This window comes from Furipterus horrens, unplaced genomic scaffold (assembly GCF_987537825.1).
Source record: "Furipterus horrens unplaced genomic scaffold, mFurHor1.1.pri manual_scaffold_13, whole genome shotgun sequence".
NCBI classification, from domain to species: Eukaryota; Metazoa; Chordata; class Mammalia; order Chiroptera; family Furipteridae; genus Furipterus; species Furipterus horrens.
The window spans coordinates 22054431-22067016 of record NW_028327183.1 but is presented as its reverse complement, the minus strand read 5'-3'; the positions used below and the strand labels follow the sequence as shown (position 1 = coordinate 22067016).

General features: G+C 47.1%; 1 protein-coding gene across 1 annotated transcript in view; it reads left to right on the top strand.

The window, feature by feature from the left end:
• Positions 1 to 7723: 7723 nt before the first annotated feature.
• Positions 7724 to 12586, top strand: part of ADAMTS18 (ADAM metallopeptidase with thrombospondin type 1 motif 18) — a 135754-nt gene continuing 130891 nt past the window's right edge. The window contains exons 1-3 of the mRNA XM_090259515.1: positions 7724 to 7813; positions 7915 to 8002; positions 10821 to 11137. Coding sequence (XP_090115641.1) covers positions 7724 to 7813; positions 7915 to 8002; positions 10821 to 11137 — 495 coding nt within the window. The remainder of the gene's footprint in view (positions 7814 to 7914; positions 8003 to 10820; positions 11138 to 12586) is intronic.

The following is a 12586-nucleotide window of genomic DNA, read 5'->3' as shown; positions in this document are numbered from 1 at the left end:
CAAGCTGGGGAAAGAGGAGAAAGGGTGAAAGCAAACAAACAGCTCGAGCTAGTTCACATGCAGGTGTGGAACCTGTCCGGTTGTAGAATGTGTTCCTCATGGGAGGCGGTAGTAATAGGGCTCCGTGGTCAGGGCTAGCTGAGGAGGTGATGTAAAGTGCCTGTCTCCGAAGTCTGGGTCGGCTTCCTTCCGGGCCAGGAGGTTTCCATTCAACGCATTTCCTAATGCTTGTGTGCTAGCCCTGTTCTTGGTACTGGAAACAAAGAGACAGCGCCGTGGAGGTTGGGTGGGGCCGTGACCTCTATTGTACTTGCCTCACTTATCAAACAGAGACTGGAGGGAATGGTAGGCTATTGTGGGAACAAGAGAAAGTTTAGTCCTGGATGAGATGTTCCCTTTTCTAGTCTTAAAGGGTGACCAATGCCAAGAGCTTGAGTCAATGCGTGAATTAAGGCAACGAGATGAGGATGCCAGGGACTTGATCCTGAGGCATGTTTCAAGTAAATTTGGTGATCAAATGACCCCTTTCTGCACCCTGCCTCACCTCCCACATGTAGGGGAGGCTACCAAGGTTCCCAGCTTTGGGTTCTGGGCAGATGGCGGTGGATGGAGAGATGTGGATGGTTTGTGGTTGGCTTATGCCTTCTTGACTGTAAGGTGCTTCCGGAACATGCAATTAAAAATGCCCTGTAAGTGGTTGGCGCTGTGAATCTAGAGCTTGGGACAGATTCGGGCAGGAATAGCAGCAGATCCAGGAGTCATCGACATCTTAGATGGGATCCGAGTGCGTAGGAATGGAGATTATCTTTTGAGAAAACATAACAGCCAAGGATGGAAGTCTGGGAAGCACCAATGTTTAAGGGACATAAAAAAGGACAAACGAGTGACTGATAAGTAAAACTTAAACATGAGAGAAAAAAAAACACACAGAACAAAGTGATGACTGGGAAGCTGGGAGGGGAGAGGGTTCTGAGAAGGGACAGTGGAGGTGGTTTCAAAGGCTGCAACTGTTTAAAGAAGACAAACACTGCTAAGAGTGCGCTCTCTCTAAAACACTGTTGATGGTTTTCTCTGAGTGAAAGGAACACTGTCTACATCTTTACCTTTCTCTGTATTTGTTTTTACAAGAGCTTTATTGTCCTTACAGGATTATGAAATTATCCTTTCGAGGCTGGCCTTGGTGGGGACAGTTTCAGGGAACTGCGGGGGGGAAGCAAAGGGAAAGTGACGAAGGACACAATGCATTTACCTTCACCTGCACAGCCCACCTTTCGAAAGAGCATCCTGAGATAGTGTCAACCCATGAGAAGGATGCTGAGCAAAAATGGGGAAGGGTCAAAATTGGTAATTTAGAAATTAGTGACTTTGCACGTACATGGCTACGTGGTGCTAGATGGGGGGAATGTCGTTCCTTGTCAGCTGCCCGATCCAATAAGAAGAAGCCTAAGAGGAGGTTGCAGCCCACACTGAACGCTGTGAATGGCAGTGTCCTCTCTGGGAGTGAGTTTTACATCCTGCCTCTCAAAGGTGTCATCAGCCCAAAGCAGGCACTCTGGTCCTAATTTGCATAGCTCTGACTTTAGCCACTTCTGTGCACCTGTACAGACGGAGCACCCCTTTCTAATGACACGCAGGTGCCGTGACTGGGAGCTGCAGCCCCGAGTCACGTGGAAAATATCAGGGTCCAGCCTGGAGTTTAGGTGAAAGAACATGAAGCTGGCACCCTCCTCTAAGCAAAAGTTCACAGCCTCGGGAAGCGGAGTGGCTTCAGGAATAAGGGTCAAAGGAAGTTCATAAAAGGGGGGAAGAGCTACCATTTATTGAGCACCGGTGGTTCTGGGTTATGTATTGGACATGGAAGGGTGATAGAAACATTTAGAACACAAATTACCTTCTGCTACCCAAAAATCTAAGCAACACATACTTACAGCTCATCACTGTAGCAAGGATTCAATCCTGGGCCTGTCCTTTATTCTTTCTATTACACTTTGCTTTCTCCATGAATAAGAAATGAGTCAAAGGCGTCCTAGAAGCTCTAAATCCTGTTGACTAGGAAGTAGTTTTGGCATTCAAGTGGAAGCATAAGTACCATGGGTCACAATTACTGGGTTGTAATATATCTAGTTACATCAGAAACACCCAGGTGTTAGTTAAAAGACAGATGTCTGGGCCTCATCCCAGACCCGCTTAATTGGAATATTCATAGGGATGCCCAAGAATGGAGTTCTAACAGTCCCCCAGGTGGTTTTGATTAGCAGTAGTTGTTCCCAATCCCGGCTGTCCCAGGTGTGGGGAGGACTGGCTGGTGTTAGAGATGTGAGTTGGAGAATCACTGGAGCAGGTGTCTAAGCCTGTGAGTGATGAGATCATGATGGGGGAGAATGGGAAGACAAGACTTCATGTGAACAAGGGTCGTTTCCCTGAGGCAGCCTGATATTTTCCAGAGCTTTTGCAAGGCCTATATTCCACTCTTCCACTGTGCAGAGAGCTCAGAACTTGGCCTTGGGTTCCTTTGTGGAAATAAGTAGTCCATTTCTAATACTGCCTCTAGCCTCGGGCAAATAAACTTTCACTGGTTGGACTTTCGGAAGGACTAAAAATAGAACAGGGAAGCAGCCTGCAGCCAGAGCCCCGTCAGAGGGAGGCTGAGATGAGCAGAGGAAGCCTCCTCCTGCAGACAAGTCAGACAAGCACAGGCTGCAGAAGGACGAAATCCAGGTCAGGGTCCTAAGCAAGTGCCACGAGCGACTGAATAAAGGGCAAGGAGGGAGGACAACTGATAATTCCGAAATGGTGTTTGATGGCCGTATTTCCAAAGCGAGGCATTAAGAGCTTCTGCTTACCCTGTTGTCACTGACAAACAAAGAAGTCGCTGCACGTCACTTGTTTGAATTTCGCTCTATTTTGTGTGATAGAGCAAACAGCTTATCTTTCTGAATGGTTATCGCTAAAGAAGATAGAAAATGTGCGGGCCTGCGGCTCCGTCATTTTCCGCACCCCCCCCCCCACTGTTTTGGAGGACTATATAGCTAACTGCACGTGCTTCTGAGACATTGGCCAGAAGGCAGCCCTTCTCAGGGCTTCAAGGACATTGGGACATTTCCATCTCTTTATTGTTCTGTTTTGGCTCCTGTGTTGAAATAAGTTAAGCCTTGTTTTCTGTTTCTGCTTTGCCCTGTGCTAGGTTTGGATAAGTGGCTTTGGATATCTTTTTCTTTGGCCAGGAAACTACTTTCTACGGGAAACTGTCGGGAGTGTGCTGAGTGAAATCTGACAGACTATTCAGTGGAGTTTAATACACCAGAGGCAGGGAGGTGTCCCTCTGCTCTCTGCATGGGAAGGTGAGGAGAAAACAGAGGTTGGCTATTAGAGTACAGAAACCCAGCTGTGTGGAGAGGGCTCAGTGTTTCTTACTTTCCACGGAAGAGACACTTGCGTCTTCATGGAGCAGAGACCAAGGGAAAAGGGAATGAAGAACAGAAATTTCCATTTATTTCTTGCTGTGGCCAGGAGGACAGATTTGACTTAATGCATATTATTTTGGGAAAAAAAAATGGTTAAACTTACATCAGTGTAAAAAGAAGAAAAACCAATGTGCCGTTGATTTTAGAGTGGAAAAGGGAAATGTTCATTTTACGTAGTTAATTTAAGAGTGAATGGTGTGATCTCTTTATCTCAATTTCCTATTTCCTTCCTTCCTTCCCTTCCTTCCTTCCATCTCTCCTACAAATATTTACTGAATGCCTGCTCTGTGCCAGGCTCTGGACTATGTTTCACAGAATAGAGCACAACAGGGATATTTTTTTCCTCGCTGGTTTATGCAATAGACAGCGTATTTGTGCCCGCCCACCCCCCCCCCCGCCCCTAATTCATACGTTGAAACAGAATCCCCAATGTGATGGTATTTGGCGCTGAGTCCTCCTGAATGGGACCTCAGAGAGTGCCCTTGCGCCTTCCACTGCGTGAGGACACAGTGAGCAGGAGACTTTCTATGAGCCAGGATGTGGGCTCTCACCTCACAGCCACCTGCAGGAGCCTGGCTCTTGGACTTCCCAGCCTGTAGGGCTGTGCAAAATACCTTTCTGTTGATTACATGCCACACAGTCTCTGGTATTTTGTTATAGCAGCCTGAATGGACTGGGACAGATTACTGTGAACTTTATTCTTTTTAGTGTCTTAGATTTACAGTTTTAAAATCGGCTAAGGTCTGTATATCCAAGGAACTCAGAAGCGGGTGCTGCATTGCAATTGTAACTGAAAAACTGGACCACTTGCTCATGACTCTCTGTCACCATCTAGAGACAATTTATACATATTGCAGGGCCAGTTCCTGGAATATTGAAGATGTGGAATCATTCCAGGAGGGAGGGCTTTGCAGTGTTCCTGTGTGGGTCCTACAAAGGAAGTTAGTCCTGGTCATCTGCAAATAAATATAGTAGGAAGTTTGGAGCTCTGGGTCTACTAATCTGTGAGAAATAGGTCTGGGTTTCTATACCAAACCAAAGAGGGCTGGGATCCACCAAGGGCAGAGGTTTACTGGGGTGTAGGAGGAGCGCTGCAAAATCAATGGGGGGGGGGTTGGGGCTCTTATACTATTAGGTTCAGAGGGGACCTTCAATCCCTCAAGGGTGACCGCTCAGCAAATATTTGTTCAGTTGAATGAGGCTCCAGGTTGATGGGAAAAAGACCACAGAATAGGACTGGAATCCATACTGTTCCTCCCGGTTCTCACCAAGGGTGATTTTGCTCCCCAGGGACATCTGGCAGTGTCACAACATTTTGTCACAATTGTGGGGGTGCTACTGGCTTCTTGTGGGGAGAGGCAAGAGATGCTGCTAAACATCCTAAAAGGCACAGGACAGCCCCCAGCACAAGGAGCAATCCAGCCCCAAATGTCAGTGGTGCTGAGGTTAAAATCACCACAGTCACTTAGCATGGAGTGTGATAAGATTGGGTCTCTGAGACTCTGGACCTCACCATGGTGAATAACCTCTATTACTGGCTGCAAAGGATGGAGACCCATGGGGTATGGATGACTTCATGCAAAAGCATCTCAATGCAGAGATGCTAATGAGGGACATGAACAAACCATTTACCCTTCCCATTTCCTAGTGTTTACCCAGCAGTATAATTCAGTGCTTTCCTCCCCAGTCTCCATTTTTTAAAAAATCTCATCTGTCACTTGGTGACATGACTTCAAGCACTGTTTTTACTGCATGTCCTTAATGTCCAGTTGCCCTTAGAGACCAGTTATTTATTGAAATCACATAAAGCTCTGTTGTCACCTGTCAGAATCCTCCACAGGTGCTTGCCACACATGCATATTTGGGGCCTACACCAAATCCACCGAATCAGAATTTCCATGGCTCCTGGTTCAGGGACCTCCATGTTAAGCCGGGAGCACAGGTAATTTTTTGCACATTAAAGTTTGACATAGGATCTGTAAAGTCACAGCATTACAGGTGTCCCCTCTTCTCACTTTGAAATCCCATTTATGAAGCTCAGAAAAATATAATCCATTCATTTAATCCTTGGGGTATTCTTTTCATGTATTGCTTTTATTCCTATTTTATCAATTATAAAATAGAGGCCACAGAACTTCAACAGGTTATGTGGGGAAAGCTAAGCGTTTTTGTCTAACCTGGATTTCTTCACTTGAGGTCATTCTAAAAAGCTTTGCCCCGGGCAGAGGTTATGGCGCTTTCTCTGCCTCTACAAGGAAACAGACTCTTCATGTGGGGTTGCCACTTGTTCTGCGCTATGACACAGACCTCGTCTTAACCACCTCAGTACCCTTAAAACCGGAGCAGGGGATATGCCCGCTGCACTGCCAGCCCTGGCCCAGTATGCCATCATAGCAGCAGCTTCCTTACTGTTCCCCCTGCTCAGCACATACAATCCATATCCCCACAGAATCCTCCTTGTGTTTAAGTCATGTTTATTAGAGATGTGTTGCCTGCCTCCCTCCCTTTCTCTCTCTCTCTCACACACACATACACACACCTTAAATCTAACTAATTCCTACCTGCTTCACCCCACCCTACGAGATCCTGTTTGCCTGACTACCTGCTTCTTCTGCCTCTCGCTCTGACCTGTAACTTTTCCATGATGGGAAGCACTTCTCCTGTTTCAAGACCTTCACCTATGCTCTGCCCCTTCTCCTGATGCTACAGAGCTTTCTTCTCTTATTCATTATAAAACTGACCCACTCTGTTTGGTTTAATTTGAAATGTCAGCTCTTAAGAGACATCTTACACTCACACACACTCCTATTCTTCGCCCTCCCCAACCTAAATGATTCTGTTGTTACTCTTTCTAATGTAGTAGCCTATGCTTTTCCTTTGGAGTATTTGTGGTCATTTAGGTTGTAGCACTGTTGTTGAGTTACCGACGAGAGCCTTTCCCACGAGCCTGTGAGAATATAGTTTGTTCATCACTGCAGACAGTAGGGATCAAATAGAGGCAGTGAGGGATGAACAGGGACACAGCAAATGGGTTTCACGTCCGTGGTGATGGCTGCACTGTTTATCACGGCTCATTTCTGCAGATTGGGGGGTCTGGGGCCAGGACTCAGTCTTTAGGGGTTGGAAGCACAGTCACTTGGAGAAGAGAAAAAGATCCAGGAGAAGAGACGAGGCCACTGCCCACCGGCTGTGTGTGTTCTTTCTCTTTCCAGTGTATTGGGATAACATTGGTTAATGACGTTATATAAATTTCAGGTGTAAAACTGCACAAACGGTACAAAACTGTGTGCTCGTTCTAGTCTCCTTCAGCCACGCTGCAGACAGTGACAAGCCTCACAGTTCCAGCCCTCTACGTTGCCCTGGATTTGTGAGTTTCGAAATTATATAAGCTAGGCTATCTTGAGCCAACCTGAGCCCACTTTCTTCATCTTTATCAAAGGGTTAATGATTCCCACCTTTGCAAGAACAGGGCCCAAGGTTAATGAGATAAAGCAGGGGATAGCACTTGGCACTTGGGAGGTGTTGAGAATGCTCAATTCAATACGTCGTCTGTCTCGCCACCCAGAAGACTTGAAAGAGAAGTCTGCAAAGGCAGCAAAGTCGTCGCGCCACTTACCTGAACCTCCCCCTTCTTCAGCTCATCTTTTCGTGCGCTTAAACTACGCTTTCCAAGCCAGACCCAGGGCGCTCCGCTCCCTCTCTCGGCGGTGGGTCCCTCCCTCCCCCTCGAACTCACCCAGCCTCCCCTCCCCCTTTGCCCCCTCCCTCGGAGTGGGAGCCGGGAATCCCACGCCCTTGCACCAGCCCGGGGGCTCGGACGGGCCCAGGAGCCGCTGGTCGCCAATCACCGTGCGGTGGAGAGGCGGGCGCTCGGCTCCGGCGCGCTGGGGGAGCCAGCTGGCTCTGCTTTCCCCGGGAGCCTCAGACGCTCACACAGACCCAGACAGACGCACAGACTGGCGGGCAAGCGCGCGGGCAGGCACGGACAAAGTCCCCCGGCCGTTTGCGCTCGGAGGCGCGCGCCAACCCCGGCCCTGGGAGCCCCCTGTGCCCTGCGGGGAGCCGCAGGCGGCAGCTCCGCAGCCGGCGCCGGCAGAAGGAGGGCGCGCAGGCGATCGGAGGCGGGGAGGCCTCGGCGCGCCGGGCCCGTGATGTGAGCGGCGGCGGCGGCTCCCACCTGGCGCCGCACCTGGAGCGCCGCGCTCCGGGGCGGCGGGGAGAATGTGCGCCGTCCGTAGTCGCCGCGCCCGCACCTGACCATGGAGTGCGTCCTCCTGCTCGCGTGCGCCCTCCCCGCCGCCGGCTCGGGCCCGCCGTGGGCTTCAGCGGGACTGGGGCGCGTGGCCAAGGCAGGTGCCCTCCGAGGGGCGCGCCGAGAGTGGGTGGCAGGGGGCGCCAGGTGCAAGTCCGGCCGCGCCCCTCACTCGGGATGTCACCTTTTCTCTTGCAGGCACTCCAGCTGTGCTGCCTCTGCTGTGCGTCAGTCGCCTCAGTCTTAGCCAGTGACAGCAGCAGTGGTGGCAGCGGATTAAATGATGGTTCGTATTTGACCCCCCACCCCCAGAAGGGTCTTTTCAGGCACTTTGTCCCTTCCTTCCCTCTTCCCCCCTAAAGAGGGAAAAGGTAGAAAAGTTCGCCCCCCACCCCCCACCCCGCCTCAAGGTGGCAGGTGTGTGTGCGTCTTGGAAATGGTTCCTGTTTGGAGAGGGGTGTAGGGTGGCAGGGCCTCTGAACTTATCAAAAGAATCAGTGCCTCAAGCTGCAAGTCACATAAACGAGAACACAGTACTTTCCCTTGTTCACAGATGGCTTGTTTAAAAATTAAATCGCTCTTCGATGAGAAGTTAGAAAGGAAGTGGGCATGGACTAGGTGGTTGATATCAAAAGGCACCTACCTCCTTTCCTTCCTCTTCTGCGAAAGCTGGCAGGAACTAATTCTTGGTGGGGGTTGAAAGAATATGAATCCCTTCCATTCCCCCATCTTTCCTCCTCCCTCTCCTCTTCCCTTCTGTTCCTTGTCTTCCTTTCCTCTCTTCTCCCCAGATCTTTGCTCTTATGCCCCGGATTCCCAAAGACCACTGTTAGAGGCAAGAAGACAGCTTGAGGTCTCTGGGGTCTTTATCTCTTCCGAGGTTCCCCAGCAGAAAGCCTCCAGAACACCCTTCACTTATGTCATTTATTAACTTCCTTTATGGCCCCCAGAAGGAAAATCCTTGTTTCCATGTTCCCACCACCTACAGAACATCTGGTCCCTGATCTAAGGTGTCTAACAAGACCTTGATGTGGATTCTCAAAATTTTAGCCTTGCAGGGGTATCCCCTCTTTTCAGGGGACAAGGGAACATACTGGGGACAAGACAATGGCAGAGTCACAGAGAGGGTCTGTGCCAGGCAATGGGTGAGGGAACAGGAAAGAGTCAGGAATTAGCTCTTGAGAAATTTACCTTTTGCCAACCAGAAAGGCTGGCTGCAGTTTCTAAAACAGCTTTCCATTGTCCCCTCTGTTCTAGCCACCACCTGTGAGAACCTCTTTAGTCAGCCCCTGAGCTGATTGATCAGATAATTCTCTACAGAGGCTCTCATTGCCCTCTTCTCATCAAGGACTGAATATTACCATCAGCCTGCTCATTCTCCCCTGGAAACAAACTAGTAGCAGGTGTCTGGGTGGGTGGGGCTGGGGGGGGTGCGGCTTCAGGAGCTGATTCCATTAAAGCTGACTAAGGCTCCCACGTGGCCTCCCAGCTAAGAGCAGAGCTTCAGATGGTTCTGGACAAGGAGGTAAGAAACAACGTATTGTAGACACTCTGTTGCATGTGTCCAGGACAGTTTTCACAGTTCTTAGCAAAGGGAAGAAATGGTTTTTCACTAGGATAGAACTGCATTTAATCAAAAGCCACATACCTGTAAAACATCATACTAAGGGTTTTTAAAAGAAGGGAAATAGTTAGTGTACACCTGCTCTGTTTCTTAAGGTTAAGAGAGGAGAAAAACTTTTTCCCCCAAATTTTAATTCAATAATATTTCTAGTTAAAGGAGTCAAAGAGTGAATTGAAAGCGGCAGAACATAAAGAATATCGTAAGACTGAGAGTTGTCCAAGCAGTAAGAGTCACAGATGGTCATACAGAGGAAAACATTTTAAAACTGTCATATTGGGATTTTTTTTTTTTTTTTTTTTTTTTTTTTTGGTAACTGTAACAATACTTATTGATTCCTGTTAGCTACAGGGCTGCTGCTTCTTCTTTTTAGTTGTTGACTATTTTGGGAAAAGGGAAATTCCTCTTTCTTTTTCTTCTCCTGTAACCAAGGACCCAAGTGACTCAAACATGCCTCTTAGTTATTCGGAATCTTTCTAAACACTTTCCAAATTAGTTTCCCATTCTGTGCCTAAAAAGTGGAAATGCAGAGTGTTTCTGAATGCACACAGGGCATATTCCAGATCTTTTTTGGGGATGAGACTTTTCAGTTTCAATGTTTTGTGATAGAAAGCAGTGTGCTGGCTTCATTTTTTCAAGCAGCAAATTGTTTTGTAGCTCCTCCTCTCTGGAACGAGCAGCAATTAGTGCTGCTCTGGGGAGCACTGGTGAAGGTATTTCTAAACATGCCTCTCCAGGTGTCCCTGGTCTGGCAACATGTCTGAGCAATTTTAAACATCAGACTGTGTAGGAAAAGTTCTGACAATGTCGAGGCATTTTTATGCATCCACTATATTCTGTGCTTACAATTAAATGGGATTGTCTCTGTGAAAGCTCATAGTAAAATGTTAAGAGTGTTGCAAGTTATGGGGTTTTATTGTCACATATAATTAATATTGGAAATAGGAAACTGCAATTCCTTGTTAATTTTCTGAGGTATACCCTCACGTTACTCAGCACTGTGAGTTATCATTTGAAATTTATATTCTGCCCCTCAACCAAAATGCTCCCAATTCAGGTGAAACTCAAAGACAGTAATCTCCTACAAATAAAAGATTCATTTATTTACTTTTATAGTTTTATATGTATTAATTTTGTCTCAAAAAATCAATTTTTATGAATGAATGGTTCTATGGCGAATAGAAAAAAAGTCCATTGATCTCTCCCCAGACCAGGAGAGTTTGTGGCCTTCTCCATAAACATTCTTGACATTCATCAGGACTGTACTTGGCTGTCAGTTTTTATAGGAATTACTGAGACAGAACCCATTGTAAAGGCTACTGGGTTCTCTTCTTCGCGAGCTGCTCTGAATTATATTCCATCTAGCCTGGTAGCAGTGGGACAGAGATGGCCTTGAACTGTGCATCACTCTGCCAGCGCACTGGGAGTGACTGGTTTGCATTGTGGGCTCTGGGTGCTGACAGCTAAATCTTTCCTCTTACAGATTACGTCTTTGTCACACCAGTAGAAGTGGACGCGGGCGGGTCATATATTTCACACGACATTTTGCACAGCGGCAGGAGAAAGCGATCTGCGCTGAGTGGCAGCAGCTCCCTGCATTACCGATTTTCAGCATTTGGACAGGAACTCCATTTAGAGCTTAAGCCCTCGGCGATTTTGAGCAGTCACTTTATTGTCCAGGTACTTGGAAAAGATGGTGCTTCAGAGACTCGGGGACCCAGGGTGCAGCGATGTTTCTATCAGGGATTTATCAGAAATGACAGCTCCTCCTCCGTCGCTGTGTCTACTTGTGCTGGCTTGGTAAGTACCCCGCTCTTTGAGTCAACTCCCTCTTTGGCGTGCATTTTGTATAACTTGAATGAACAGATGTCTGCAATATTAAATGCTCTTCCAGCCAACTCGACCCATTCACACTGTCAGCTTTGATACTTATAATATTCTCAATTGAATTAATCTAATCTGCTCCCAGAAAAAGAAAATATAATAGAACTTTAATTACCATTTAGAACATTCTTTTGATGTTTAATGGTCTGGGCCTCTTCATTCTCCATGTTTGAGCTGATCCCCAAGGAAATTAATTTGATGGATGTCATTTGCATTGTGAAGTCTTGAGAGACCAGGCATTATATAAATCTCACAAGCTGCATGCCCCTACATTGCTTTGAAATGGGAAAACTGTATTTCAGTGCAAAATTGCATTCAGCAGCCCTGTGAAGCCCAACCTGCACTGTAGAAGGGAGGTTTTGTGTTTTCTTTGAACTGATTTGTTCATGTTGTCCTGCTCATGTACGATGTCCTTTCAGAGTGTGGTGTGTCTGCAGGCTGGCAGGGTCCTGGGTGCCATCCAGGGAAGCAGAACACTTAAAAGCATTTGGGACAAGTGCTCTTTCCCCTCTATGTGATCCCCATCTGTTGAGCTCTGGGCCAAGAATATTGATGTAAATGATACTTGTCTCAGAAGTCAATCAAATATATGAGGCAGTAAATGGCATTTGGGGTTGATCTCATTTTATGTTGCAATTGAGAAGTGCTTTGACCTGACTGGTGTGTGTGTGTGTTGAGACACATGATGGTCACACTCTGGGATGACCAGGAAGAGGCTGTGAGAAAGCTCAGTTGAGTATGTGGTTAGTAATATACATGATGTTAGCATATCATAACACAAAGCAAGAGTGGCATGGGTGCCAGTGAATGAGGACTCCCATATTCCTTGCTAGTTAAAACTTTACTATTTAACTTTTTCCCCCCATATTGTGGCTTGAAATTTAGTGAATATCTTTCAACACCACCAGAGTTATGATATTCTTTGGTATAGTCCTTAAAGATAGAGTGGAACAAAGATTTAACAATTCCTAACTAAGCTTGATCCACTGAAATGATCAATGTGGCTGTCTAATAACCTATATATTATAACATGGCCATACACACATATGTGTGCATACACAACCACAACTATCTCTTGGTTTTGGTTGGTTATCATGAGTCTCGTGCCCTTTTGGGGACATTGGTCCATATTTCCCTTCTTCTGTCTATTCCAGTGTCCTAACGGCTTCAGGAGTATAGACACCCCACCATGGTGGCTTAAACATAGCACAGTGGTTAAGACCAGTCTGTCCAGAGTCATTCTCACACCAGAACTTACTAGTAGGACCTGGGATAACTTACTAATCTGTGTCTTAGTTTCTTCATCTCTAAAATGAGGATCATGAGCATTTAGATGACAGCTGTGGCGATTAAGTACTTCTTTTA